This window comes from Oryctolagus cuniculus, chromosome 17 (genome assembly GCF_051225735.1).
Source record: "Oryctolagus cuniculus isolate XC-2025 breed Fujian yellow rabbit chromosome 17, ASM5122573v1, whole genome shotgun sequence".
Classification (NCBI taxonomy): domain Eukaryota; kingdom Metazoa; phylum Chordata; class Mammalia; order Lagomorpha; family Leporidae; genus Oryctolagus; species Oryctolagus cuniculus.
Window position 1 is genome coordinate 2130893 of NC_142883.1, and position 27068 is coordinate 2157960.

Below are 27068 nucleotides of genomic sequence, written 5' to 3' on the forward strand. Positions count from 1 at the left end.
TGACTGAGCTGCAGGAGCTGATCTTGCTCCTGATTGGAGGAGAGCAGCGTACTCGGCGTGTGGGTAGCAGAGTTGGGATTGGTGGAAGAGGACTATAAAGGAGGAGAGAGACAACATGCACCAGGAACATCTATCTGAAGGAACACCTGTGCAGCCCCCGAGAGAGCCGGCCGGCGGTGTGCCGCTCCCCCGCGGAAGTGGGGAAAGTGGCAGGGGGACCGCCCTTCCACGGAGGTGGAAGGGTCGGTAGCCAACCCGGGAAGAACCAGCAGCAAACCCGGGGAGGGCCGAGCAGACGAAAGAACAGCACAGGGTCCTGTGTCGTTCCTCCACGAAGACGGGGAGCGACATAATGGTGCCGTGACTCGGATATGAAGCCTAGGCAGGGTTAGGTGTCGTTCCTCCACGAAGAGGGGGAGCGACAACAGATGGAAGACCTCTCTATCTCCCCTCTCTGTAATGATGATTTTCCAAAATAGGATAAATCTTTAAAAAATGAATGAATGAATGAATGAATGGTGGTGACCTGATTTCTCCTCACTGCAGATAACCATTCCCTGCTTTGAAGAAATACCCCCCCACACACACACACATACAGAGCATCTCATAAAATCCGTATTCCGTGCCCAGGGCCGCAGCCGGCCGCTCCAGGGAGCACAGGGCACGGTCAGGCTGGGGTGCCCAAGGGCCTGTGTCGCCTGCTGGACGCAGAGGGCACAGCTCCCCCCGGCCCCGTGGCGTCCGCCATGGTCCCCCCAGGAGCCTCGGCCTGAGGGAATGCCAGGTGCATCTGAGCACAGGGACTTCCGACCAATCGTCCCGTCCAATCAAGGCCTCAAGGGCCCGGGCTGCTCGGAAGTGAACCTGTCTGTGCTCAGAGCCGCCCCGGACACCTGGGCCCTGTGGAGGCGGCCTGGGCACGCCCTGGCATGCAGCGAGGCAGTGGCTGGGTTCTGGTGGCAGGCTGCCGTGAACGGCAGGGAGGGGACGGCCAGCAGCGGGCAGCTCCATCGCGTGCCGTAGCAAAGGAGCTGGGCCCAGGACTCGTCTCTGAGCCAACCCCGTGGGGCTTTCTTCCCCTAGCAGAGACAGGAAGCCAACACGGATGGGGAGAGGGAGGAGAAGTGGGGGCCGCCTCCATGGCCTCCTCACTCCAGTGCTGGCGTTGTTTGTGGACTCAAACACAACATTTTAAAAGGGGTAGAAAGAAAACTCACTGGGGCCGGCGCTGTGGTGCATTGGGTTAAAGCCCCAGCCTGCAACGCCGGCTTCCCATAGGGGCACCGGTTCAAGTCCTGGCTGCTCCGCTTCCAGCCTCCAGAGAACTTACTTGAACCAGGGGCCACCACGTTGGCTGGGCCGGGGGCTGCCCGTGCATGGCTGGGGTGTGGGGACACTGGGAGAGCTGGGCTGCGGCAGCAGATCCCCAAACTAAGACAAAGCCCCCCACCACGGGCAGTAGGAGCCTGGCTCAGATCAGAACCCAGGGCTACTCACCAGCTGGCTGACGGTGGGTGTCAACGCGCCTGGGCCCACGGCCGGCTGGGCGGGCTTGGCGGCAGGCGCATGGGGTCCCTGCGGCTCCACGGGCGTCTCGAGGGGGGTGGCATCCCTGCTCGTCCTCTGGTCCGGCTCTCCGGGGCCCACCTCGGCAGGCAGCTCCTGGGTGCTGACGTCTGAGTAGGCGGTGTCCATGGAACTGACCTGCCCTTCGGGGGACTGTGACTCCACGTCGGACGACAAGTCCTCTTCAGAACCCCACTCCTCCTCCAAGTTGGCTTCCGGGGCCTTGGGAGCTTCCCCTTGGGGCGTGCCGCCGCCAGCCTGCTGGCCGCCGCCATCCTCTTCGCCTTCCCCGTGGGCCCTGTCGACCCCTTCAGGAGGCTCGGCGTCTGTCTGTTCCTGGCTCTGGGGTCGCGTGGCAGAGGGCAAACCAGGAAGCTGCCATCAGGCACTGTGGGAGGGTCCAGGCCAGCACCGGGAAGAATGCTGCCCGCCCTCACCCACCCGCACCCCTGCCTGCTTCTCGGGCACTCAGGGCCACCCAAGGACATCCTGGGTCCAGGACGGGCACGCCCAGACTGACCCTCCCCGCCGGGAGCTGTACCGGGGCGCCATCCTGGCTCTGCGCCTCCACGTCCTCCTCGGCCGGGGACCCTCCTTCCGGCTGAGACCTGGGTGATAGGAAACACGTGCCCCGTTTCCAGCCTCTTCGAGCCTTGGGGGCGGTGGCTGCTGGCTGGGCTCACTGACCCCTCTCAGGGTGCCCAGTGTGCTCCCAGCAGCCCAGGTAGTGGTCACCCCATCCCTGAGGGGACCTGCAGGGTGGGGGGCCATCCCGGAGGGGCGGGTCTGTGAGGGCAGGGGGCCCAGTGCACAGAGGGCAGCGTCCTGGGGGCAGCGGGACCTGCTCGGGTCTGCAGCAGGGACCGGGGCACCATGGCTGCCCGGCGGCTCTCAGAGTGGGCAGGAGAGAGACCAAGGGACCGAAAGTGAGGGGGCAGGGGTGCGGTGGGCGCCGAGGGTTTGGGAGAAGCAGGAGAGAAGGGGCTGTGGACGAGGGCGACCGGGGCCACCCCGCAGGACAGCCTGAGGGGTGTGGCCTGGCCGCTGAAGACCCGCGGCCCTCGCCCCCAGCACCCCTCACCCTCTACCTTCTGCCCTTGGCCTCCTGCTGCCCCTCCCCTCCCACCGCCCTCTTCTCTGCCCTCTCCGCACCCCTCACCCCTCTGCCCCCTCCGCCCTGCGCCCCCAGCCCCGGCCCCGCTCCGCTCCACCCTGCTGACCCGCCAGTTGAGTCTCCCGGCTCCGCCATCGCCCGTTGCTAGGCGACGCCGTCAACAAGCGCGCTCGGGGACGCGCATGGCACCGTCCGCGCGCCCGCGAAGGCTCGCGTCTACACGGGCAGAAGGGTCCCGGTGCGGATTTGTATTTCCTGGTCCGGCCGCCAGGACGCGCCCCTGCCGAGCGCCCCCCACGGTCGCGCGCCCCGGGGGCAGGACGGGGCTCGAGGGTGGTGGTCGGTGTGGGGGTGCCGGCGTAGGGGTCCCCGCTCGGCTCCCGCTTCCATCTGCGTCTCCAGCCCCTTCCTCATGGGTTCCGCCAGGAGTCCCCCGTGGAGGGGGACGCCCAGGGCCCTCCAGTTGGGTCCCCCAGCCCCAAAGCCGAGAACGTCCACGGGGACGACCGGAGGGGGCGAGCGCGCGGCGGGAGGCGGAGGAGTTTTGCTTTGTGCGGGACCGAGTCGGGAGCGGGGGTCCGAGGGTCCAGGGGTGCCGTCCAAGGATTGGGGGTGCGGTTCGGCAGTGGGGAGGAGCGGCCGGGGGGTTCGGGGGCGTTCCGGGTTGGGGGCGGTCCGGGCGGCGCGGTCTGGAGGCTGGGAGGGGAGGTCTGGGGTTGGGGGTGCCACCCAGGGACTAGGGGTGCCTCCGGGGACTGGACTGGGAATGCGGTCTGGGTTCACGACGGTCCAGGGGGCGCGGTCTGGGAGACTGAGGGTGCGGTCCCGTTGTCAGGAGGCGCGGCCCGAGGGTTCCGGGGACGGTCCGGGTTGGGGGCGGTCTGGGGGCGTGGTCCAGAAGTCCAGGGGGCAGATCAGGGTTGGGGGTATTGCCCGGGGACTCAGGGGACTGGCCGGGGGACTGGAGGCTGCTGACTGGGGGCTTGGGGGGGCCGCCCGGGGACTGGGGGTGCGGTCCGGCGGTCGGGAGGCGCGGCCCGGGGGTTCGGGGGCGGTCCGGGGGCCGGGCCTCGCCGCGCGTCTCCGCCCCGCCCCGCCTCACTGGCAGCGGCGGCGGCGGCGGCGGCAGCGGCGGCTCCTGGGCCCAGCGCGAATCCGGCCCCCGCGGCGGGACCCGGGTGCGTATTGTGGTCGGTGGGGGCTGTGGGGCGGGGGCCACTGGCTCCTGGGGGCCGGGGGCGCCCTCTCTGCGAGGCTGGCGGTTCGCGGGGCGCCGGGGCCTGTGGCTGCTGGGCCCGGGAGGGGCCGGGCCGGCTGCAGTTCCTGCGGCGCGAGCGGGGCGCTGCGGGAGGCCCCAGATGGCGCGGGGAGCCGGGGGATTCCCTCTGCGGCGGGCGCGGGTCCGGGCGGAGGTGGGCTTGGGGCGCGCAGGCTCGGCTCCCGCGTGGCTGGCGCCCTGGCCCCGGGACTTGCGGCCTTTGTCTGGCGGGCGGCCGGAGCCCGCAAAGGGGACCTCGTGCAGTGCGGGCCACGCGCCCCACCCCCCGCCCCGTGCGCCCTCCCCACGCACGCGCTGGGCGTGCGGTGCTCATTGCCTTTCGGCCTGGCTCTGCCTGGAAAGAATAAAAAGAAAAAAAGGCTAAGGGGGGGGCACACAGTTCATGTAAGATCGCTAAAAATAACACCAGGAACCCTGGCACAAGGCCAGGAAGGCTTGAAACCCTCATTCCCGCGTCCTCTCTGGCTGGGGTTGGGTTCAGAATAAAACAGGAGTGGAAGAGGCCGTGGTAAGGGTCAGCCCCTCTGTCCTCAGGGACAACCCTCCCCGCCCAGGTCAGCTTCATGGCCGCCCCTGGCACCAGCACCTGAGGCTCTGCCTCCTCTCCTGCCTGGGAAGGGAAGGGAGAGGGCTGTGGGAAGTGGGGAGAGGGCAGGTGCAGCCCGGCCCGTGTGGCTGCAGAGCCTTCCTCGTGCCCCCTGACCCTGGGTTGTCAGACCCAGGGGCTCCCTGAGCTCTGCTGGACTGGGCGTCCTTGTGTGCCCAGCACAGCTGCTGCTTCCGTACCCAGGTTAGGTTTGGGCGCCTTTAGGTGAAGTGTGTATGGTTGGGGAGATCTCAGACTGTGAGTAAGAAAGTTCGGTTGTTAAAGGTTTAACTGAAAGGCAGGGAGACAGGAGAGAGAAATCGAGGGGAGAAAGAGCTCTTTCATCGCTGGTTCACTCCCCAAGTGGTTGGAATGCCTGGGGCTGGGCCAGCCTGAAGCCGGGAGCCTGGAACCCTATCCAGGTCTCCCACACGGGTGCAGGGCCCAAGCACTCGGGCCTCTTCTGCTGCTTTCCCAGGTGCATTAGCAGGGAGCTGGATGGGAAGCAGAGCAGCCGGGACTCGAACTGGCGCTCCGATGTAGGATGCTGGCGTGGCAGGCGGGTTCACCTGCTGCACCACGGCACCAGCCCCTGAGGAATTCCTCCCGGCAGACCCACTCGGGCCCCTGGTGACGCCGTAGTCGGGTCATCCGTTGTGCCTTGGCTTAGCCCGCAGAGCAAGCCGTGAGCTCCGCCCTGCGTGGTCCATGTTTTCCATGGCAACACATACACTTGGAGACGTAGCTTCCTCAAGTTTGCACAACCAGGGGTGACCCAGCGGGCTCTCGGGCACAGGGTGCTGTAGCCCCCAAAGCCAGGTGTGCACACCCCGCCCCATCCTTGGACCTGGCCCTGCCACTCACAGACCCGCTCTGCCAGGGGAGGCGTGAGAATGGCCGGAAGCAGGCCCTACTCCTCGTCTCCCTCTGTCTCCCGGCCCCAGCTGCTGTTTGCGTGCACTGCGGTGGCCTGTGACTGTGAGAAGCCGGCCGTGGGGTCTGCGCCCCGGCTGTGGGAAGTGAGCTGCCGGGGTCGCCAAAGACAGGCTAGAGCTGGTCACATCCCGACCCCGGCGCCCGGACCTCCTGGATTCCCCGGTGCCTTGGTTCCCCCATCTGGGAAATGGGGTCGTGCGCGCTGTTCACAGGCCTTGCAGGGTCCTCAGAGCCCCGGGGCGGGGTTGGTGGGCCCGTGTGGGTTTTGTGGTTCTGGCTGTGTGGCCCATCAGACAGAAAGTCCATCGTGTGCAGACGTGGCAATCCCACACCCACGCAGCCCTGGCAAGAGGTGGTGTCCTCACAGGCTGTCCTGGGGCCCAGAGTCTGCCGGGCTCCGGACAACTCACATCTCTTAGGAAAATCTTAATTCACTGCAGTCCTCCTGTGGGATTAGCTACTTGTTTCCCAGGGATGTGAAGGATTTGTGGGGGGCGGGTGGATTTTATGGGTGATCATTGTATCAACCACTGTGTTACATTTGCAACCCAGCCACTTACCTGACCTGCCCCTCCTCCCTAAAATAGGGCGGCGCCTGTGTCAGAGTCCGACTTCTCACCCCTGGTCCACTCCCAGCTGGGGCTGGGCCGGGCCAGGGCACTCCATCCGGGTCTCTCCCGTGGGGTCAGGGACCCAACTCTTTGAGCCATCACCACTGCCTTCCGGTCATCAGCAGGAGGCTGGAACCGGAAGCAGAGCCAGGACAGAGTCCCAGGCTGCAGGTGGCCAAGCCGGGTGTTAGCTGTGGTGCCAAGCACCCGCCACGGTGGTGGCGTTTTTGTTTTCAAAATCTTACTGATGGCCAGCGCCGCGGCTCACTAGGCTAATCCTCCGCCTGCGTTGCCGATGCACCGGGTTCTAGTCCCGGTCGGGGTGCCGGATTCTGTCCCGGTTGCCCCTCTTCCAGGCCAGCTCTCTGCTGTGGCCCGGGAGTGCAGTGGAGGATGGCCCAAGTGCTTGGGCCCTGCACCCCATGGGAGACCAGGAGAAGCACCTGGCTCCTGGCTTCAGATCAGCTCGATGTGTCCTCCGCAGTGCGCCAGCCCTGGCGGCCATTGGAGGGTGAACCAACGGCAAAGGGAAACCTTTCTCTTTGTCTCTCTCTCTCTCACTGTCCACTCTGCCTGTCAAAAAAAAAAAAAATCTTACTGACGTTGTTGGATGTTTAAATCCTACGCATCCTTTGGGCCCCCGGCTTGGGTGTCTAAGTCTGCATCATGAGCTGCTGGCTCGTCTGGCGTGGACGTGTCTCTCCCTGCACCTTTGGAACTTACTTAGCCGCCCTCAGAGCTGAGAGAATTTGGGTCATCTGAAGAGACTCCGTTTGATTGATGCCTGATGCGGCTCCTGCCCTGTGGGCGATAGAAACAAAGGAACAGAAAGGACTGCAGTCTGTCGTCCGCGGGACGGCCCGGCGTCCTCACCCCGAGCCCTGCGGACTGCAGAGAGGGCGCTGTGTGTGTCCCTGGCCCCTCCGGGCTGGCCACTGCAGGAGCCACCGTGCCGTGTGCCAGTGCCCGCGCCCCTGCTCGTCTTTGGGCCACAGCCCTGTCCACGTGAACCCGGAACGTGACGCATGCGTGGCAAGGGCGTTTCTCTTCTGTGTGTGAGTCCCGTAGCCAGAAGTTACGTGCAAGCGAGAGGAGGGGCTGCCTGAGCCGCGCCCCCACCCCACCCGGCACTGAGTGGTGGGACCGCGCTGCGCTTCCTTTTCCAAACCCTGCAGGCTGGGGCCGGCGTCCTGATGTGGGTGCGGGTGGGGTTGATGGTGCCGGGGCTCCTCAAAGGAGCAGGTGCAGGTGGGGTTCTGGGAAGGATGATGGGAAGTGGGGCTGGTGGCTCACCGAGGTGCCGCGTGGGAGGAAACCGCTCCTGTGTGCAGGTGCTGGCCCGTGTTTGATAAGGCCCTGCCACCCCTGTTCTCTTTGACCTTGGCCTTTGAGGGCAAAGCGGATGAACCGGTTTCTCCCAGCCACGTGGCCGGGGTCCAGGCCCAGAGTGCTCTGCCTCTGTGTGGTGTGACCGTGACAAGGCAGAGGGGCGGCTGGACAGTCTGCTGTGGGCTGCATCCTTGGGCATGGGCTGCGTTCCCGCAGGTGAGATGACCTGCTGGCCTATGGTGCTGACCGCTGCCTCCTGGCCACTGACGAGGGGCGGCGGATGCAGGTGCACACGGGAGGGGCAGGTGCACGTGGGAGGGGCGGGTGCACACGGGAGGGGCGGGTGCACACGGGAGAGACAGGTGCACACGGGAGGGGCAGGTGCACACGGGAGAGACAGGTGCACACGGGAGAGGCAGGTGCACACGGGAGGGGTGGGTGCACACGGGAGAGACAGGTGCACACGGGAGGGGCAGGTGCACACGGGAGGGGTGGGTGCACACGGGAGAGGCAGGTGCACACGGGAGGGGTGGGTGCACACGGGAGGGGCGGGTGCACGCGGGAGAGACAGGTGCACACGGGAGAGGCAGGTGCACACGGGAGGGGCGGGTGCACACGGGAGAGGCAGGTGCACACGGGAGGGGCAGGTGCACACGGGAGAGACAGGTGCACACGGGAGAGGCAGGTGCACACGGGAGGGGTGGGTGCACACGGGAGAGACAGGTGCACACGGGAGGGGCGGGTGCACACGGGAGAGACAGGTGCACACGGGAGAGACAGGTGCACACGGGAGGGGCGGGTGCACACGGGAGGGGCAGGTGCACACGGGAGAGACAGGTGCACACGGGAGGGGTGGGTGCACACGGGAGGGGCAGGTGCACACAGGAGAGACAGGTGCACACGGGAGGGGCGGGTGTACACGGGAGAGACAGGTGCACACGGGAGAGGCAGGTGCACACGGGAGGGGTGGGTGCACACGGGAGAGACAGGTGCACACCGGAGAGGCAGGTGCACGTGGGAGGGGCGGGTGCACGCGGGAGAGACAGGTGCACACAGGAGGGGTGGGTGCACACGGGAGAGGCAGGTGCACACGGGAGAGACAGGTGCACACGGGAGAGGCAGGTGCACACGGGAGAGACAGGTGCACACGGGAGGGGTGGGTGCACACGGGAGGGGCGGGTGCACACGGGAGAGACAGGTGCACACGGGAGAGGCAGGTGCACACGGGAGAGACAGGTGCACACGGGAGGGGTGGGTGCACACGGGAGGGGCAGGTGCACACGGGAGAGACAGGTACACACGGGAGAGACAGGTGCACACGGGAGGGGCAGGTGCACACGGGAGAAGCAGGTACACACGGGAGGGGCGGGTGCATGAGGGAGGGGCGGGTGCACACGGGAGAGGCAGGTGCACACGGCAGAAGACTGAGTGGGGTGCGAGGCCAGGCCAGGCCTCCACTGGTGGCTCCAGGCTGCGCTGACTCTTCAGGTCTTCCTACGAAGGTTAGAAGGTTCTAGAAGGCACTGGCACCTTTGCCCGTGCTCTTTCTGCCTGCCCTGACTGAGCCTTCCCGCAGGACACAGACGAGGCTTTGGGCTGGGCAAGCCCCGCTTTGCGGCCTGCAGCTGCCCGCCGTCCACCCTCGCTGCTCTCACTCGGAGATGCGGGCCCAGGTCCCTCTCACACTGCAGAAGGGAAGTCGCTCCATGGGGCTTGGCAGTCAGGGGGCGAGTAGGGCCCAGCACTCCCAGGAGTTAGCAATCGGCTTTGCCTAGTGTCCCAGGCTTGGTGTGGTCAGCACGGGAGGTCCAGGTGTCCACACAGGGCACGTGTGGGTGTGTTAGGCCGGGTGGCCGAGGAGGATGGAGGCCGCAGATGGAGTTAAGGGCGCTCATCAGCCGACCTGAGATGCGGGGTTTTCCTGGGTCACCTGCCTGGGCCCTTGCAGGCCAGAGAGGAGGCCGAGGGGTGGGGGCAGAGGAGGCCACTGCCGGCCTTGAAGAGGCGGACAGGGCTGAGAGTCAAGGGATGCGGGCGCCTCCAGACACTGCCACAGGGCCCAGAGCAGCTCCTGCCCGGGACCTCCCCGTGGGAACCTGGCCCCGTGGCACCTTGGTCACAGCCCAGAGACCTGCAGTGGGCGTGGGCCCCCGGGGCCTTGGTCACAGCCCAGAGACCTGCAGTGGGCGTGGGCCCCCGGGGCCCGGGAAGCTGGCGCAGGGGGAGGGACAGCACTTCCTTAGCCGGGGCCTGCCGGGGCCTGCCGGGGCCTGTCCTGGTTTTGCTCATTTCTGGTGTCGGGGCGGCTGTGGCTGTCTCTGCCTCCAGGAGTGCGTAACCCACCAGACCCTGGGAGCAGGACTCGGGCCGGGAGGGTCTCAACCTTACCCCTTGGTGCTGCTGGGGGCCCCACCCCTCCCCACCCGGCCACCCAAGCCCGGTGCCTCTAGGCCAGCCAGCTGTCAGTGGCAGGGGGGACGTGCGTGGTCAACAGCCGCTCGGCAGAGCTGTGCGCGGAGCCACCGGCTCTGCTGCCAGCCCAGCCCATCCAAGCTGCTTCCACCACCTTCCTCTCCGAGTCTGGCCCCAGTGGGCAGCTCCCCCTGCCCCAGCCCCCGCAGCCCCCCGCCCCCCAGGACGCAGACTTCATCGTTGTCCCCAACTGCCTGGCCCTGCGGGCTGCCGATGGCCGAGGAGCCGCCGTCCTCCGGGAGCCCCCCTTTAGGGGGTGCAGGCTGAGGGGGCTCTCGTTTTAGGAGCGTCTACACGTGTCCTGAGGGGAGGCCAAGCTGTTCTCCTTCCGAGTTACACAGTGCCCCCCCCCCCCATGTCAGCATCCCCACCACACACGAAGACCCCCCAGTCAGCGCCCACACTACACTCAGCCCCCCATGTCAGCATCCCCCCCAGACACACAGCCCGCCAGGTCAGCGTCTCCCACAGTCCCCCAGGTCAGCGTCCCCCCATAGTACCCCTGGGTCAGTTTTCCCCCATAGCCCCCCAGGTCAGCGTCCCCCCCAGACACACAGCCCCTCAGGTCAGCGTCTCCCACAGTCCCCCAGGTCAGCGTCCCCCCCAGACACACACAGCCCCCCAGGTCGGTGCCCCCCCAGACTGTCCGTCTGTTACAGGTGGTGATCTGAGCTGACACACCCTCATCCCCCAGGTCCCTGGTTCAGGCTCCGGCTCCCTCCTGGTCTCTCGTGACCTGCGTCCACCGCTAGCCTGACCTGCAGGGTCCAGTCGGCCCCTTACCCTGGGGGATCGGCTCCGGGACCCCTGCTGGAGCCTGAATCTGCAGGCGGCCCCTTGCTGCAGGAAGGAGGGGGTGCTGCGGGCAGGGCGTGTGTGTGCGTGTGCCCGTGCGTGAGTGTGCATGTGCCCATGTATGTATGTGTGTGCCCATGTGTGTACGTGTGTGCCCATGTGTGTATGTGTGTGCCCATGCGTGTACGTGTGTGCCCATGTGTGTATGTGTGTGCCCATGCGTGTGTGTGTATGTGTGTGCGTGTGCCCGTGCGTGTACATGCATGTGTGTGCGTGTGCCCGTGCGGGGCTCGGAGCTGCTGTTGGCCGAGGTGGGGCACGGCCACCCGAGCACCCTGGGGTCAGCTGAGACTGGAGTCCCAGGGAGCTGGGCGCTGCTTTCGGCCCTGTCTCCTTCCCTGTGGGACAGCGCCGTGGACGGGGTGGGGATGACCTCCCCTTGGCCTGGGAGGGGCTGGAGACAGCCGTGCTGCTGGGGGCTGGGGGCTGGGGGCTGCGGCAGGCGGGCGCGGCCCGAGCCGAGGTTGCTGTGCGTGGCTGCCCGGCTCCCGGGGGCCCTGCCTGCCCTCGCCCTGTCTGGGACGCTGAGCGCTGAGGCGTCTGCCGCTGACTTGGTCACGGGCCCTGGCACAGACGAGCCGGCTGCCCCTCCCTTCATGCCGTCGCCACCCATGGGTGGCAGCCAGAGGCGGGACCCGGCAGCAGCTGACGTGTTGTTATTTGTGCTGTTGGAGAACAGAGGCTGTGCTGTGTGGCGTGTTCCTGTGCACGTGTGTGGCGTGTTCCTGTGCGTGTGTGTGCCTTGTGGTGCACGAGGTGTGTGCTCCTGTACGTGTGTTATGTATAGATGCATGTGGATGCCTTGTTGTGCGTGCATACGTGTGACGTGTGTACATGTGTGTTGTTTGTGCACCGTGTTGTCTGCACATGTGAGGTAGTGCATGCCTGTGTCTGGTGTATGGCATCTGAGCATGTGTCATGTGTGTGGTGTGTGGATGCCTGTGTTTGTATGTTGCATGTACGCATGCTGTGTGCATATGGTGTGTGCACATGCGTGTTGCATGTGTGAGGTGTGTGCATGTGGTGCGTGCAGCTCTGGCTGACGCCCAGAGCCCCAGGCCGGAGGTGCTGTGTCCTGTGGCACTGGTGGCCTCCTGGGCTTTGCTGCGTCCGTGCTGTCCACGGCGAGGCCGGGTCCCGAGGTGCTCCTGGGGCTCATCTGTCCCTGCCTCTGCTGGGTGAGCGGGTGCTCAGCCGTGGGAAGATGCAGACAGCCGTGCGCATGACGGTGCTGCCCGTGGGGCCGGGGACAGACAGGGAACCCCTGAGAGGACCCACGTGTGGCCCAGAGGTGGCAGGTGTGAGGGCCCTGGGGACGGAGCGGGCGGCCCCAGTCCAGGATCAGGTGTGGGCAGGGTTGGTGCCTGCGGGGCTGGAGGAGGGCAGGATCTCTCCCAGGCCCTGTCCTGGCGCCCTGGCCGTGGCCAGTTTCAACTTCGGAAAGTTTGAGGAAAAATCAGAGCGAGAGAGGAGTGTGGGCGTGCGCGTTTGGTGCAGTGCTGGGGACTGGGGGCGCCCTCGTGGGGGATCTGTGTCCCGGCTTGTGCACCCGGGAGACAGCCGGTGACGGCCCAGGTGCTTGGGCCCTGCACCCACCCCCCTCTCTCCCTCCCTGCCTCTCCCTCCCCCTCCCTCCCCCTCTCTCTCCCTCCCTCCCTCTCCCCCCTCCCTCTCCCCTCCTCCCGCCTCCCTCCCCTTCTCGCCTCCCTCTCCCAGGTGCTTGGGCCCTGCACCCACCCCCCCACCCTCCCTGCCTCTCCCTCCCCCTCCCTCTCCCTCTCTCTCCCTCCCTCCCTCTCCCCTCCTCCTGCCTCCCTCCCCCTCCCGCCTCCCTCCCCCAGGGGCTTGGGCCCTGCACCCACGGGGAAGACGGGGGTGGAGCTCCTGGCTCCGGCCTGGCGCAGTCCTGCCGCTGCTGACATTTGCGGGGTGAAGCAGGGGATGAAAGATGGCCCCCCTCTGTCTCTCTGCCTTTCACACAAGGTGCAAATAGATCTCACACACACACAAGTTGGTTTTGGTTCAAAAAAGGTTGACATGCATGTGCTGTTTTCATGGTGCGCACTTTCCGGACACTTCGCTGTCTCTAACCACGGTCACGTGTGGAGAGGCTGCGGGGTTAGGGCCTCGCTGGGAACACGCGTGTGGGATCGCAGTGAGAGCAGGTGATGTCACTCGGGGGTGGGGGCGGGTCTCAGCCTCCTGTTCTCACAGGGCGCAGCGGGTGGCGGGAGACACGGTGTCGGGCCTGGGGTTTACGGTGCTCGTGCCTCCCCGTCCGACTCTGCTCTACGTCCAGCGCCTGGAACCAGCCCCTCTGGGCTGAGGGAGGCTCACGTTTAAAACAATTCATTTCCAGAAAGCAAGCAGTCCGGGCGAATGTTTAACGGACATGGCCCTGTGTACCCCAAAGCAGCCTGGTTTTTCCAGAACATTCCGGGGGTGTGTGTGTCCTTATGCATGCGGGTGGTGGGTGGGGAGCAGCGAAGGTCCCGTGCTCTGAGTGGCGCTGGGTGCCGGAGCCACACCAGGGATGTGCACCCCAAGCCCCTGGGGGAGGGAGGCGGGAGGGGGAGGGAGGCAGGAGGAGGGGAGAGGGAGGGAGGGAGAGAGAGGGAGAGGGAGGGGGAGGGAGAGGCAGGGAGGGTGGGGGGGGTGGGTGCAGGGCCCAAGCACCTGGTCGTGGGAGAGGCTGGAGAACACCTGAAGTCTGGAATCTCCTTCCAGACGCCCGTCCAAGGTGGCTTTGATTTTGTGGAGCAGTGAGGCCTGGGGCTGACAGTGAGTGACAGCGTGAGGCCAGGCCACGGCCACGGCCACGGCCGCCACAGAGCACCTGGGACGTGGCAGGTCAGATACGACAGGCACCAGACGTCAGAGGAGTAAAATTTCTCTGTTGCCATCTTTGCGTCACGGTTATGCATTGACGCGATTGTGTTTTGGGTAGACTGGACCGAGAAAGCAGAATTAAAGTCAATTTCACTTGCTTCTTTTTGCTGCCTTATTTTATTTTTTTTTAAAGTTTTATTTGAAAGGCAGAGTTACAGAGAAAGGCGGAGAGACAGAGGGGGGTCTGCCACCCTCTGGTTCACTCCCCAGCTGGCCCCAAAGGCCAGGGCTGGGCCAGGCCAAAGCCAGGAGCTGCTTCGGGGTCTCTCACGAGTGCAGAGGCCCAAGGGCCGGGCCATCCTGGGCCATTCCCAGGCTCTTTAGCAGGGAGCTGGATGGGAAGTGGAGCAGCCGGGACTTGAACCGGCGCCCATGAGGGATGCCGGCACTGCAGGCAGAGGCTTCACCGGCTGTGCCGCAGCCCCGGCCCCGCTCTCTGCCATCTCTGATGTGGCTGCCAGGAAACATCGGATTGTCTGTGGCTCACAGCGTGGCCGGGCTGAGAGGGGGCTCTTCCTGATGCTGTTTGACTGACCTTTGACCTTGGAGTGCTTGAATTCCAAAACCTCCCTGAGCGCAGAGGCGTTGCAGGGCTCGGGGTGTGGCGTCCCAGGTGCCAGCGGGCAAGGGTGGGGTTTTCGGTGTGTGGGTGCCGTGGGGTAACTGGGTTGAGTCTCTGAGGTTCTCGTTATGGCAGGTCCTCACTGGTGGGCGTCTGGGGCGGGGGCAGACGGCCGTGGAGGCGGGAAGCAGAGAGGGCGACCACGCCCCCTCGGCATGTACGGTCAGCCCTCTCCCAGGGCACTCTCCAAGTGACCTCGGACTTCCCCCGAGGCCCCTCCCAGACCCCCTAACCGGATCAAGCCTCCAGCTGTCGGGCAGCACCGTCTGGCTGCGGCTTTGGGACTTAGGGAGCCAGGTCCTGTTCGAAGCCCGGAAGTGACCGTGTGGCTTGGTGCCTCGTCCTGCAGCACGAGTGACCCTGCCCCTCCACCAGGACTGGCCAGAGGCGGCCCTGGGAGGTGGGGGAGGTGACTGGGAAGGTGGAGGGGACCACTCGGGAGTCAGGGGTCCGGGCGGTGGCCTGGATGTGCCAGCGTCTGCCCTCCGGCCCCAGCTGCTTCACACATCCAGTGGCGCTCAGGGTAGAGTTTGTGTTTCTCAGTGGTTGGGAGAAGACAGCAGCAGCAGGATTTCTGGGTAATTTGTGCAGAGTCTGTGCAGTTGGGAGTCGGGTACATAAGGGCCGACCAGCCCACAGTCACGCCCCCTGGCCACTGCCCAGCAGGCGTGCTCCGCCCACCCTGGGGTCGGCGTCGCCTGGGTTCTGTGGGCTCAGGAGGAGGCCTCAGTGCGGCCAGCTGGGGAGACCCACATGGACTGGGGCCCTGGGGGAGCCCCGATGTGGGAGGCGAAGTCGGAGGAGGTGAGGATGTGAGCCCAGCCCCAGCCCCAGCCCCAGGCAGGTGATCGGAGGTGACGCTGGCACAGGGGGCGGGGGTCCTTCATGGCACCATGCAGGAGGGGTCCCGATCTGTGCTGGGAGAACCCTCTGCTGTGGGCACAGGCCCGCGGGGATGGGGGCCTGGGGACCGTGCGTGGGCCAGAGCGGGGACAGGTGCAGCTGAAGACGGGGCCACCGATGTCCCCGCTGAGGCCGACCCCGCTTCCTGCCTGGGCGCGGCCGGTGTGGAGCTGGAAGCGCTTAGTAGGGAGCGCCGTCCCTCGCTGCGGGCTTTGGAGACACAGAAAACGCAGGAAGTCGGGGGCGGGCAGTGTCGCACGGCCTGAGGCCCTCCGCTGTGGATAATGCCGCGAAAACGATGAAAAATGCAGAACGTAAAACGTGCCATTTTTAGCACGCGGCATTTTTAAAAGCCTGACAGGTGGAACTGTGGATGCATCTGCATGCGTTGTGCAGCGGCTGAGCCCAGCCAGCGAGCGCATGCGCCTGCGTGGCCTCTGTTGTGATGAGAACATAACACACACGCGGCGCCTTCAAGAATGCAACGCAGGGGCCCGAGTCACCGCGCTGCTTAGATCCCGTGGACTCGTCCCGGAGCACTTTATACACGTTTTCTAAGGATTTATTTATTTTATTTGAAAGGCAGGGTTACAGAGAGAAAGAGAGAGGGGGAGAGAGAGGTCTTCCATCCGCTGGTTCACTCCCCAGATGGCTGCAATGGCCCGGGGCCAGGCCAGGCTGAAGCCGGAGCCAGGAGCTTCTTCCGGGTCTCCCACGTGGGTGCAGGGCCCAAGGGCTTGGTCCATCTTCCACTGCTTTCCCAGGCCACAGCAGAGAGCTGGACTGGATGCCGGCGCTGCAGACAGCGGCTTTACCTGCTATGCCACAGAGCTGACCCAGTAATTTATTATTTAATTTAACTTACTGATTTATGTTCTTTGAAAGCCAGAGAGAGAGAGAGAGAGAGATGGACATCACCCTTCCACTGATTCACTCTTCAGGACAAAGCCAGGAGCCCGGAACCCAGTGCAGGTCTCCCACAGGCAGGACGGCCCCCACGCAGGGCCGAGCCACGGCCACGGGAGGACGCAACCGTGGGCGTGGCTGAGGCTCAGTGGCCGCTCTTTCCCCGCAGGCAGGTCTGGACACGCCCCGCCCGGGCCGCAGCCCGAGAGGATGGAAACACCTGCCCGGCCATGTCTCTGGGCCGCCTCCTCCGCCGGGCCTCCTCCAGAGCCTCCGACCTCCTGACCCTCGCGCCGGGTGCCGGCGGCTCCCCTGCCGTCCTGGACGGGGAGATTTTCTACTCCAAGAACAATGTCTGCGTGCACCCGCCTGAGGGGCTGCAGGGGCTGGGGGAGCACCACCCAGGTGAGCCCGGGGGCCGAGTGGCACCGCTCTGAGAAACGGGAGTGGGGCGAGGAGTCCGGTGGGCCACAGCCCTCGTGGGTACCGAGGGGGCGGTTGCTGTCCGGGAGACCTGGGACGGCCCGGTGGGAGACGCCGCCTTCACCCCCGCTCTCCTCTGTCCCCATCAGCGGTCAGCAGCCCCTTTGTCCAGCAAGAGACACAGGCCCCGCCCTTCAGGTTCACTCTGCTGTGGCCTTCATCCCCCACCCGGGCCTGTGAGGCTGTGAGGCTGGGGTCCCCGCACCCCTGGGCAAGCACCAGGGGTGGACAGTGGCTGGGGAGGGGCGGAGCCAGAGCGCCCCAGTGCAGGGAAGTGCCGGACAGGCCACGCCCTGGGGACCAGCGCCCCCGATCTGCCGTGGGGGAGGGGTGTGGAACGCGCCCAGAGCTCAGATCCACGCCAAGCTCAGTCGTGCCCCCCGGGGGGCGGCTTTTGTCTGAAGCTGGGGGGTTTGCACGGTACATAGCCAAGGGCCCTCCGACGGCCTCCCTGAGCCACCCATCCCGCTGGTTCCCCGCAGGTTACCTGTGCTTGTACCTGGAGAAGGACGAGATGCTGGGGGCCACCCTCATCCTGGCCTGGGTCCCCAACTCCCGCATCCAGAGGCAGGACGAGGAGGCCCTGCGTTACATCACGCCCGACAGCTCCCCCGTGCGCAAGGCGCCGCGTCCCCTGGGCCGGCGCGCCCTGGGCTCGGGGGCCCCCCACCAGGCCTCCCCCACCCCGGTGCCCAAAGACGAGGACGTCCTAGCGGAGGGCCAGGGGACGGCCGACGCCGTACACGTCGGCTCCTCTGCTGAGGAAGAGCAGAGCCCGGCCCCGGGCCCCGGGGTGGACGGAGCCCTCCTGGCCCGGCAGGCGGCCCCCGGCGACACTGGCACCTCCTCTGCAGTCACTGAGCCGGGGGAGGAGGAGGGCTCCCTGGAGCTGTCGGCCGACGGCGTGAGCAGGGACAGCTCCTTCGACTCGGACTCCGACGCCTTCTCCTCGCCCTTCTGCCTCTCGCCCATCAGCGCGGCCCTGGCCGAGAGCAGCAGCTCCGTGTTCCTGGAGAGCGGTAACAGGTAGGGCCCCGGGCCTGGCGGAGGCCCCGGCTCGGGAGCGGCCGCGTCTGTCCACACAGGGCTGGCAGCACCGGGGCCGGCTGCCCAGCCCCCTGCTCCCCGGCTGCTTCCCTCGGCCTAGGAGGCTGGGGAGCGTGCGCCCGGGGTCTCCGTGTTGGTCTCTGCCCTCCCTCCGGTGGCCTCGCCTGGGACTGCACAGCCCCTGCCCAGTCTGGGCGGCTGTGACGGAGGCCAAGCCCCGAGGCGTCTCCGTCCCTCCTGCTCATTGCCCAGAGACTGGCGCGGGGTGGGGGGGCACCTGAGGCCTGCAGGGCTCACCTTAGGCTGGCTTTGCCCTGCCTGCCGCCCTCCAGCCCCAGACCCGGCTGCTGGGACCCCGGGCCTGAGCCCTTCCGTGCCTGGAGGTGGGCAGGCAGCCCCAGGGCGAAAGTCGCTGACCAATGCAACACCGCAGGCGACCAGAGGCCTGGCTGCCAGCAGGGTTGACAGCTCTGGGGGCCCTGGTGGGGGCCCGACTTGTGCTCAGGGCGATGGCGGCAGGCGGTGGGATCCAGTCGGTCAGCACAGGGCTGACCCCTGAGCCCCGTGGGGGTGCCAGGCCTGAGCTGAGGGCCGACCCCTGAGCTCTGCTTAGTTTGTGTGTCTCTGTGCTTTCTGGGACAGGCTCAACAGGATCCTTTGGGTCCAGAGGGAGGGGGAGGCTCAGAGGGAGGAAGTGGCCTGCTGCTCCCCTGCCAGTACCCATGAGCACCGCGGTCTACACCGCGGCTGCAGGGGGAGGGGCCTGGGGACAGCCGCTGCCCTGCTGTTTGCCCCTCTGTGAGCTGTGGCCCCGGAAGCCGAGGGTGAGCTGCTGGCGCTGGCCTCTGGTGCTTGGGAGTGCAGATAAGAGGGGCGGTCGCCTGCACCGGGGCTCCGGGTCCCCATGGGGTTCGCTGAGCTGTGTGGGTTTGGGCCGGGAACCAGGCTGGGGCTAAAATGCCAGCCCTGCCCGTGTGCCGCTGGCCGGGCGCCGTCGGAGCTCCCGTGGTGCTGGGAGAGGGGGCGGGGCCCGCACCACTCCACTCTGCTCCGGGGTGGGCCAGCGTGGTCTGTGGTCAGGGCCAGGACTTCCAAGGCGGCAGGGTCAGAGCCAGGGCCCCGCCGGTCCTGCCCTCCGGCCAGCGGGCAGGGCTCGGCGGGGCTCAGCTTTGGGAAGTCGAGTTGGGTGCTGCTGGTTTCCCGGCACTCAGGTCGGCGGGAGCCTGGGGAACTTCTTCCTCTTGGAGCCTCAGCTCCATGATTTTTACCTTCCAAAAACGTCTCGAAGATCATTCATACATTATTAACATGAAAGGTTTCCTTACTTGAAAGGCAGAGTTACACAGAGGAGAGAGAGAGAGAGAGAGAGAGAGGTCTTCCATCCACACGTTCACTCCCCAAATGGCCGCAATGGCTGGAGCTGAGCCGATCTGAAGCCCGGAGCCAGGAGCTTCTTCCGGGTCTCCCACGTGGGGGCAGGGGCCCAAGCACCTGGGCCATCGTCCACTGCTTTCCCAGGTGCACTAGCAGGGAGCTGGGTCAGAAGTGGAGCAGCCGGGACTTGAACCAGAGCCCCGTGGGATGCCACGGCTGAACCACAGGGCGGTCCCCGGTTTCCCATGGCAGTGTCCATGACAGTGCACACCTGGCTCCCTTTCCCTGCCCCGGTGCGTGTGGGAGTCACCGGGGGCTCAAAGACCACCCCGGTGCCCGGGCGCACCCAGTGCTTCCAGAGCCGACTCTCCGCTGGGCCACTGTGTTCCAGGGACGGGCAGAGCTGCCCCCACCACCTCCTCTCCTAAGCGGCCAGCTTGTGTGGGTGCTGCCTCTGTGTCCTCTCCCGGGCCCTCTGCCCCCTGTGAGGCGCAGGTGCACGCCCGCCTGTCCAGAGCCGTTGGGGGCAGCGGCAGCGGAGACTTGAGCTTTGGAATGCACAGATCTGCTTCAAGTCCTGGCCCCACCCCCTGGCCCGGAGCTCCGGGGTCTCCGGCCTGGCCCGGGAGCCTCCTCCCCGGCCCTGGCTGGTGTCACCTGCCCCCGTTCCTGCTCACGCACAAAGGCGGGAAGTGCTGCTGCCCTCCTGGTGGCCGCCCTCAGCCGAGGGCCAGCGTGGGCATCTCCGTGGAGCTGGTCTTGCAGACGGTGGAGAGAGGCGTGGCACGGAGGCACCTTGGCTCCAGCTGCAGCCCCGTTGTGCACCACAGGCTGCCCGGGCGCTCACGGGAGAAGGCAGACCTGGGTTTGCAGAGGGGCCAGACGGGCCCTGGTATTTCCTCTGCTCTTAGTGCCCAGGCTGGGGTCTAGGTCCCACCCATCCCGCTGCACCCAGACCCCAGAAGCAAAAGTGGCGCCGCTTGTTCCTTCCTCACCTTCTGCCCCCCTGGCACGACTGGGAACTGGAAGCCCTGAGCTAAGAAGCCGGAGAGCAGGTGCCCAGACCGTTAACAGGAGATGGTGGGTGGGCCCCGGGCATCGGCCTATTAGGAGCTACCCAGGGTGAGAAGCGTGGAGGGAGGTCCTTGTGCACTGGGCCAGGGAGGGTGTCAGGGGCGAGGCCCGCCAGGCCCCTGAGAGCACAGGTGCTTAGCCTAGGTGAGAATCCTGTCCCCCGTGGGGAGGGCAGGGAGGCTGGCTCACGGGTCCCCTCTAGTGGCAGAACTGGAGAACTACATGTGTGTGCTGGGTGGCTGGCTGGGGCTGGGTGGGCTGGAAGAGCAGCCCCCGTCCCCCAGAAATGACTGCCCCCCCGAGATTTTGTCACCTAAATGCGGAAAAGTGTGGCCCTGTCCCCTTGTCACTCCTGTGCAGTATGTGCAAGGGCGGGACCTAGTCCGAGAAGGTGGGGGCACCTGCTGTTCCTCCCACCCCCCAGCAGCCGCAGCTAGGACCTCCCTGCCCAAAGCAGCACTGAGGGCCTGCTCTGGGAAGGAGCAGTCGCTGCTCACTCGATGCATGGGCCCGAACCCCCTCCCCACCCCCAGCTGCACCCCCACCCTGATCCTGGACTTTTCCCAGCAGGCTTGGTCCTGGGGTGTCAGGGCCCCCGTGTGTGGGTGGCCTGGCCCCAGAGCTGGCACTCGGCTCCTGCTCTCCGCTGTTGGACGTCGTCCTGGGCAGAGAGAAGAGAAGCAGACAGCGGCATAGGGGGCGAAAGCAAAGGGACCCCAATAAACCACAGCACAGAGGGAGGCAGCGCCTGGGGCTCTCCCGGCCCAATCGGGGGCTTCTGCCGCCCGCGAGCCCCTGGAATCTTACCTCACTGCGTGTGGGTGGGCTCTGGGTGTACTTCCCAGACTTCCCAAAGGGAAGCGACCTGTGACCCCTCAGAGGTCCAGAGCCCTGGCCTCTGCCGGGGAAGGACATGGAGCTGCAGACTCGGAGTCTCAGGTCCCGGCAGCGGGGGCCCCTGGCTCCCCTCCACACGCAGCTGCTTCGTCCCGTGCCTGCCCCGCCTCCTGCTAATGCAGACCCTGGGGGGGTCCCTGCCACCCCGGGGGGGGGACCCAGGTGGTGTTCCCAGCTTTGGCCCCGCCCCAGCTGTTGGGGGCATTTGGGGCATGAACCAGTGGACAGGCGCTCCCTTTGTCTTAGTAACATAAACAGTTACGACGTCGTGCACCGTGAGACACACAGGGAGATCCTAGACGGAGGCTGCCCAGGGCCGTGTGCATCTCCCGGCTACTGGCCGTGTGACAGGTGCATCTGAGCAACCAAGTCTGTGATGATCTCATGGGGCCTGCAAAACAGGGGTGCAAAATGTGGGGGTGCAAGATAAGCAATTAAGTTTATTGAGTTAATTTTTTCCTACCAATATCAACTTTTTTTACAAACGTTCGAAAGTCCCCTGTGAATCTCAGTGGTTTGGATTTTTGATTGGGTGCCCCCCCCGCCAAAGGCGTGGTTTGCAGAGTCCTGGGCTAAGGGCCAGGGGCTTCCGGGCAGAGCCCAGAGTGATGAGTGACTGCATCACCTCGGCTTTGGGGCTGGGCTCCTCGAGCGAGTCGTGCCGGCGTCACCAGGAGAGGCCGTGGACAAGGAGGTTGCACCACCTGTCTGCTTCCTGGCTGGCCACGTCCTGGACGCAGGCCCCTTGTGCTGCCAACCTGCAAACCCGGAGGCAAAGCCAGCGTAGGTTCCTGCGTGGGCAGCCAGTGATGGGAGGTGGGCTGGTGCCGCCGGTGGAGCCAGTGATGGGGGGTTGGCCGGCGCCGCCGGTGGAGCCAGTGTTGGGGGTTGGGCTGGTGCCGCAGGTGGAGCCAGTGATGGGGGTGGAGCCAGTGTTGGGGGGTGGAGCCAGTGATGGGGGTGGAGCCAGTGATGGGGGGTGGAGCCAGTGATGGGGTGGAGCCAGTGATGGGGTGGAGCCAGTGTTGGGAGTGGAGCCAGTGATGGGGGGTGGAGCCAGTGATGGGGGTGGGCTGGTGCCGCCGGTGGAGCCAGTGATGGGGTGGAGCCAGTGATGGGGGGTGGAGCCAGTGATGGGGGGAGTGGGCCGGCACCACAGGTGGAGCCAGTGATGGGGGTGGAGCCAGTGATGGGGGTGGAGCCAGTGATGGGGGGGTGGGCCGGCACCGCCGGTGGAGGGGAAGGTGAGCCCGCAGCCCAGTGCGTTCCTTAGTGTCCTCCACTTCGGACGTGTATCCTGAGGTTCTGCTCGCCTCGCGGTGAGAACCCGTTGGCAGAAGCACAGCCTTGCTCGCTCCCTGGCCACCTGCATACTCGCTTGAGAGAGGTCCCGAGCCCGGGGCCAGCTGGCTGCGGAGGCCCTCCCGCGAGGCCAAGGCCAGGGTCTCCCCGTCAGCCCCACACCTGGCCTGGTCCTGCTCTGGCTGGAGCCTCGTCTCGCCCGGGCGTGCGTGCTCAGGGCGCTGGCTCTGGTGGAAGAGGGCGCTGGGGAGCACGGTGGGCAGACGGCCGCGCCCCGGCTGTGGCCTCTTGCCACGGTGTCTGGGCTGCTGTGCCCTCTGTCGCCCAGGGCCAGGTGAGGCTGGCACAGCGCAGGTGCCCTCGGCGTCTGACCGGAGGCCGCCTGCCTCTCCACGCTGCCTCCTGCTGTGCCCTGCACACCTGGGCTTCAGCCGGCCAGCGGGTGAGGAGCCCTCCTCCTCTGGGGCCGTGCTCAGAGCTGCCCCCCCGGGCGGCCACTCCAACTGGGGCAGGAGGGTCTTGGTCACTGTGAAGCCACTGGCAGAACCGCAGTGGCCACCGTGCCGGCTGACAGTGGAGCCCCCAGGAGTTACTGTCCGGCCTCCGCCCTCCCTCAGGTCCCGCCCACCCGTGGGGTGTGAGGCCGAAATGGACGGGGTCATGCGTGCTTTTGGCTGTGGGAGGAGAAGACGCAGATCGACGGCCTAGCAGTGGCAGTGGCTGAATCATCGATGGCGCATTGCTCAACCCCACTGCCCTGCCCTTGCCGAGACGTCCAGGGGACAGAGCAGAGACCAGGGCTCTTGGAGGAATCTGGCCTCTCAGAAGGATCTAGAAGAATCTAGAATCATCAGGATTCCTGCATTTCCTGGAAGCATCGTGGCCAGGCTGCAGCCTTGAGGGGCACAGGGGCCGGAGTCCTGCACCCGTGGGTGCTTTTCCTGGCCAGCCCTGCCGGGCCATCCGCAGGTGGCTGGGGGTGGGGCTGGGGGCTTCTCCCAGATCACAGTGAGGCCATCCAGTGGTGTGAACAGACCAAGGGTGCTCATGGCCCCTGCGTGTCCCTCTGTCCCTGCTCAGAGTGGCCGATCAGCAGGTGGCTGGGGAGGGGACTTGAAGGACCTGTGACGATGAGGGGTGGGGGCAGCAAAGGGAGGGGCCGGCCAGGGGAGTCAGACACGAGGGCAGCCCAGGGGCCAGAGCTCCTGGTGAGGGGGTGGCGGGCCGGGGTGTGACCGTGAGGGGTCCTAAGAGGCCACATAGCAGGAGCGTGGACCGGGGAGGGGTGGACTGGGCAGGCAGTGTGGGGAGCAGAGACCTTGGAAGTGGCCGGAGATGGACTGGCCGGGAGCCGCGAGGGGCTGTGTGCCCCCACCCCGCGTGCCCCGATTCCGGGACCGTTCCTGAGCTCTTCCGGGGCCAGCCCAGGCGCCCCAAGTCGTGCGCAGGGCCCCTGCTCGGCGCAGCCTGGCAGCCGGTGGCCTCTGAGATCTGCTGTTTGGGTGTGTGCTGGAACCAGGAGCTGTTTCTTCCCTCCCAGCGCTGCGTCACCGACGCCCTGCAGTCCTCACTCTGGTCGCCCGGGCGGCTTCCCTCGCACTTGGCAGTGCCTCCGCCTCCCCCGGCCTGGCGTGACCAGGTGGCCGTCACCGGCTGTCCCCCAGGAGCCCTGCTGCCAGCCCCGGAAGCCCCGCTCTGAGGGGGGAGACCCCTCCTGGCCGCCGCTGCTCCTGGAGTTCAGAGAGGCCGCCAGGGAATTCAGTGCCCGCCTGGGAGGTGCAGCTCCAGGCGGCTCCCCAGCTGTGAGCCCGGCTCTGCCTGGGGTCGAGGGTGCGCCTCGCCAGGGTGCTCCTCCCTCTGTGCCCCAGCCTTGTCCGGGAGACGGTGCTCTCAGAAGGCTCGGGGGCAGTGGGTGCACCCAGCCATTCCCATGGTGACGGAAGCTGCGGGCTCAGGGTGCCCCAGGCAAGCTGGGCGCTCACAGCCAGAGGCCGATTCTCCATCACAGTGTTGTAGGGGTCCACGGGAGGCCCCTTCCTGTCCCTCCGGCCAAAGCTTCAGCTGGGTCTCCCACATGGGTGCAGGGGCCCAAGAACTTGGGTTTTCTACTGCTTTCCCAGGCGCATTAGCAGGCAGCTGGGGCTTAACCCAGTGCCCCTATGGGATGCCGGCACCGCAGGTGGCGGCTTTGCCTGATCCGCCACAGTGCTGGCCCCCTCAATAACTTTTTGAATACTAAAAAAAAAAAAAGCGGCTTTAACGTTGGAATTTGAACCTCATATATTTTCATCCGTCGTGAAATACCCTCCTTTTGGTTGCGCTCAGCGCCGGACTCAGCCCCCAGCTGCACCACGTGCCACCCACGCAGCCCCAGAAACCACGAGAAACGTGCAGGGAGCACCCCCTCCCGTGGCAGCACCTCGCCCAGACCTGTGGCTCCGGCTCAGCTACTGTCCGAGGTGGGCACAGCCCAGGGCCTCAGCGCGTGCCAGGAGCTCTCCGGCCAATGCCTGTACCCCCCGCCGCTCCCTCATGCGACCCCCACCCCTGACCCCTGACCTCTGACCCCTGACTTCTGCCTGGAAGAACTCCAGGGCCAGGCCTTTGGCCTAACGTTAAGACACCCGCATCTCAGGTCTGAGTGCCCGGGTTTCGGCCCCAGCTCTGCTCCCGGGCCCCCAGGGAGGCAGTGGCGATGGCTCAGGGGCTGGGTCTCTCCACCCGTTGGCACACCCGGGCGTCCGGCGTGGGGGTGACCGGCCGCCCGTGGGACTCTCCCCCGTGCCCAGTTTGTTTCTCCGCCTCTGTGAACCAGCAGCAGTGGCTCTGGGGAAGAACTGCACACACACGGAGTTGTGCGCGGTACGGCCGCTGAGGCCGGCTTGGGGTCCCCGGTGCCGGGAGGTGGGGAGACAGACGCCTGCTTGTCAAGGGCTTTCCTCGGCCGCTCCGGCTTGGATGAGGCGATGAGCCGTCGTGTCCCGGTTTTTGCCTACACCCAGGTTCTCACTTCCCTGGGACAAAGCCTGCATCCTGTCGGCCTGATCCCAGGGTGCTTGGTTGCGTGTTTGGTGTGAACAGAAATTGCCCAGCTGTTTCCCGGAGGGGCTGCCCCGTTTCACGTTCCCGCCTGCGACTCCGGTGCGGCCCCACTTTCCCCACACCCGCACCGGCGGCATGTGCTGCGCGAGCTCTGTGCACGGACAGACGCCTCATTGTGGTTTTCATTTGCATTTTGCTGGTGGCCACCACGCTGGGTGTCTTCCTGCATCTGTTAGTCCTCCCTCTCCCTCCCCCTCCCCCTCCCCCTCTCCCTCTCCCTCCCCCTCCCCTCCTCTCCCTCTCCCATAATTCTTATTGTTTTTTAAGATTTGTTTATTTGAAAGGCAGAGTTACAGAGAGGCAAGACAGAGAGAGAGAGAGAGAGAGAGAGAGAGGTCTTCCATCCGCTGGTTCACTCCCCAAATGGCTGCAGTGTTTGGGCCTGGGCCAGGCCAAAGCCAGGAGCCAGGAGCTTCTTCCAGGTCTCCCATGTGGGTGCAGGGGCCCAAGCACTTGGGCCATCTTCTGCTGCTTTCCCAGGCCATAGCAGGGAGCTGGATTGGAAGTAGAGCAGCTGGACTCATATGGGCTGCCGGCACTGCAGGCTTTACCTACTACGCCACAGCGCCAGCCCCTGGCCCTGTCTCTTTATGCAGAAATCTAATCAGCATTGGTTTTTTTGCAGTTGAGTGTTCTAGAAGATTCCAAGACCCCAGAGGTGTTCCAAAATATTCCAGAGACCCTGTCTTTGTCCGACGTGGGGCTTGCAAGTGTCGGGCGTGCAGCTGTCGCTTCACAAAACGTGACAACTGACCTTCCGAGAATTTTGTTCCTTTTGTGGGTGATGCTTCTGGTGTTGAGTGGAAGAATCCCCGTCTAGTCTGCGGTCCCAGAGACGCTCTCCGGGGGTCTTCCTAAACGTTGCAAAGTTTTATGGCTGACGATGGGGGCATGAACTGTTTGGGGTGAATTTTGGCACAAGGTGTGAAGTTTGGGCTGAGGTTCAGCTTATTTTTTTCCCTAAAGATTTATTTATTTACTCGAGAGGGAGAGGGAGAGGGAGAAGGAGAGGGAGAGGGAGAGAGAGGAGAGGGAGAGGGAAAGGGAGGAGAGGGAGAGAGATCTTCCACCTGCTGGTTCACTCCCCAAATGGCTGCAACAACCAGGTCTGGGCCAGGCAGAAGCCCGGAGCCAGGCGCTTCCTCCAGGTCTCCCACACAGGTGCAGGGGTCCAGGCACTTGGCCCATCCTCCGCTGCTTTCCCCAGCACATTAACAGGGAGCTGGATGGGAAGTGGAGCAGCCGGGCCTCGAACCGGCGCCCCTCCTTCCTGGAGCTGCCGTGCACTTCCATCCAAAATCAGCCGGACACGTTTGCTTGCGCCCAAGAGCTACAGCTCCCGATGCACGGAGCAGCAGGTGGAGTTAATTTAAAAGACTGCCCCGGGCCGGCACCGCGGCTCACTAGGCTAATCCTCCGCCTTGCGGCACCAGCACACCGGGTTCTAGTCCCGGTTGGGGCGCCGGATTCTGTCCCGGTTTCCTCTCTTCCAGGCCAGCTCTCTGCTGTGGCCCGGGAGTGCAGTGGAGGATGGCCCAAGTGCTTGGGCCCTGCACCCCATGGGAGACCAGGATAAGTACCTGCTCCTGCCATCGGATCAGCGCAGTGCGCCGGCCGCGGTGGCCATTGGAGGGTGAACCAACGGCAAAGGAAGACCTTTCTCTCTGTCTCTCTCTCTCACTGTCCACTCTGCCTGTCAAAAAAAAAAAAAAAAAAGATTG

General features: G+C 65.6%; 2 protein-coding genes across 6 annotated transcripts in view; one reads left to right on the forward strand and one right to left on the reverse strand.

The window, feature by feature from the left end:
- The window catches only part of CCDC40 (coiled-coil domain 40 molecular ruler complex subunit), a 30984-nt gene extending 27805 nt beyond the window's left edge, over positions 1 to 3179 (reverse strand). The window contains exons 1-3 of one of the 2 annotated variants that reach the window (XM_051830482.3): positions 2787 to 3179; positions 2087 to 2174; positions 1498 to 1908 (exon numbers count right to left, since the gene is read on the reverse strand). In XM_051830482.3, the coding sequence (XP_051686442.3) occupies positions 1498 to 1908; positions 2087 to 2174; positions 2787 to 2815 (528 nt within the window). In that variant the 5' untranslated portion in view covers positions 2816 to 3179. The remainder of the gene's footprint in view (positions 1 to 1497; positions 1909 to 2086; positions 2175 to 2786) is intronic. The other variant, XM_051830483.3, reaches the window with a different exon arrangement.
- A 558-nt stretch (positions 3180 to 3737) lies between these two features.
- TBC1D16 (TBC1 domain family member 16) overlaps positions 3738 to 27068 on the forward strand; it is a 52197-nt gene continuing 28866 nt past the window's right edge. For 3 of the 4 annotated variants that reach the window (XM_070059967.2, XM_070059968.2, XM_089317995.1), the window contains exons 1-3: positions 3763 to 3858; positions 16238 to 16473; positions 17034 to 17577. In XM_070059967.2, coding sequence (XP_069916068.2) covers positions 16299 to 16473; positions 17034 to 17577 — 719 coding nt within the window. In that variant the 5' untranslated portion in view covers positions 3763 to 3858; positions 16238 to 16298. Of the gene's footprint in view, positions 3859 to 16237; positions 16474 to 17033; positions 17578 to 27068 lie in introns of all 4 variants that reach the window. The other variant, XM_070059965.2, reaches the window with a different exon arrangement.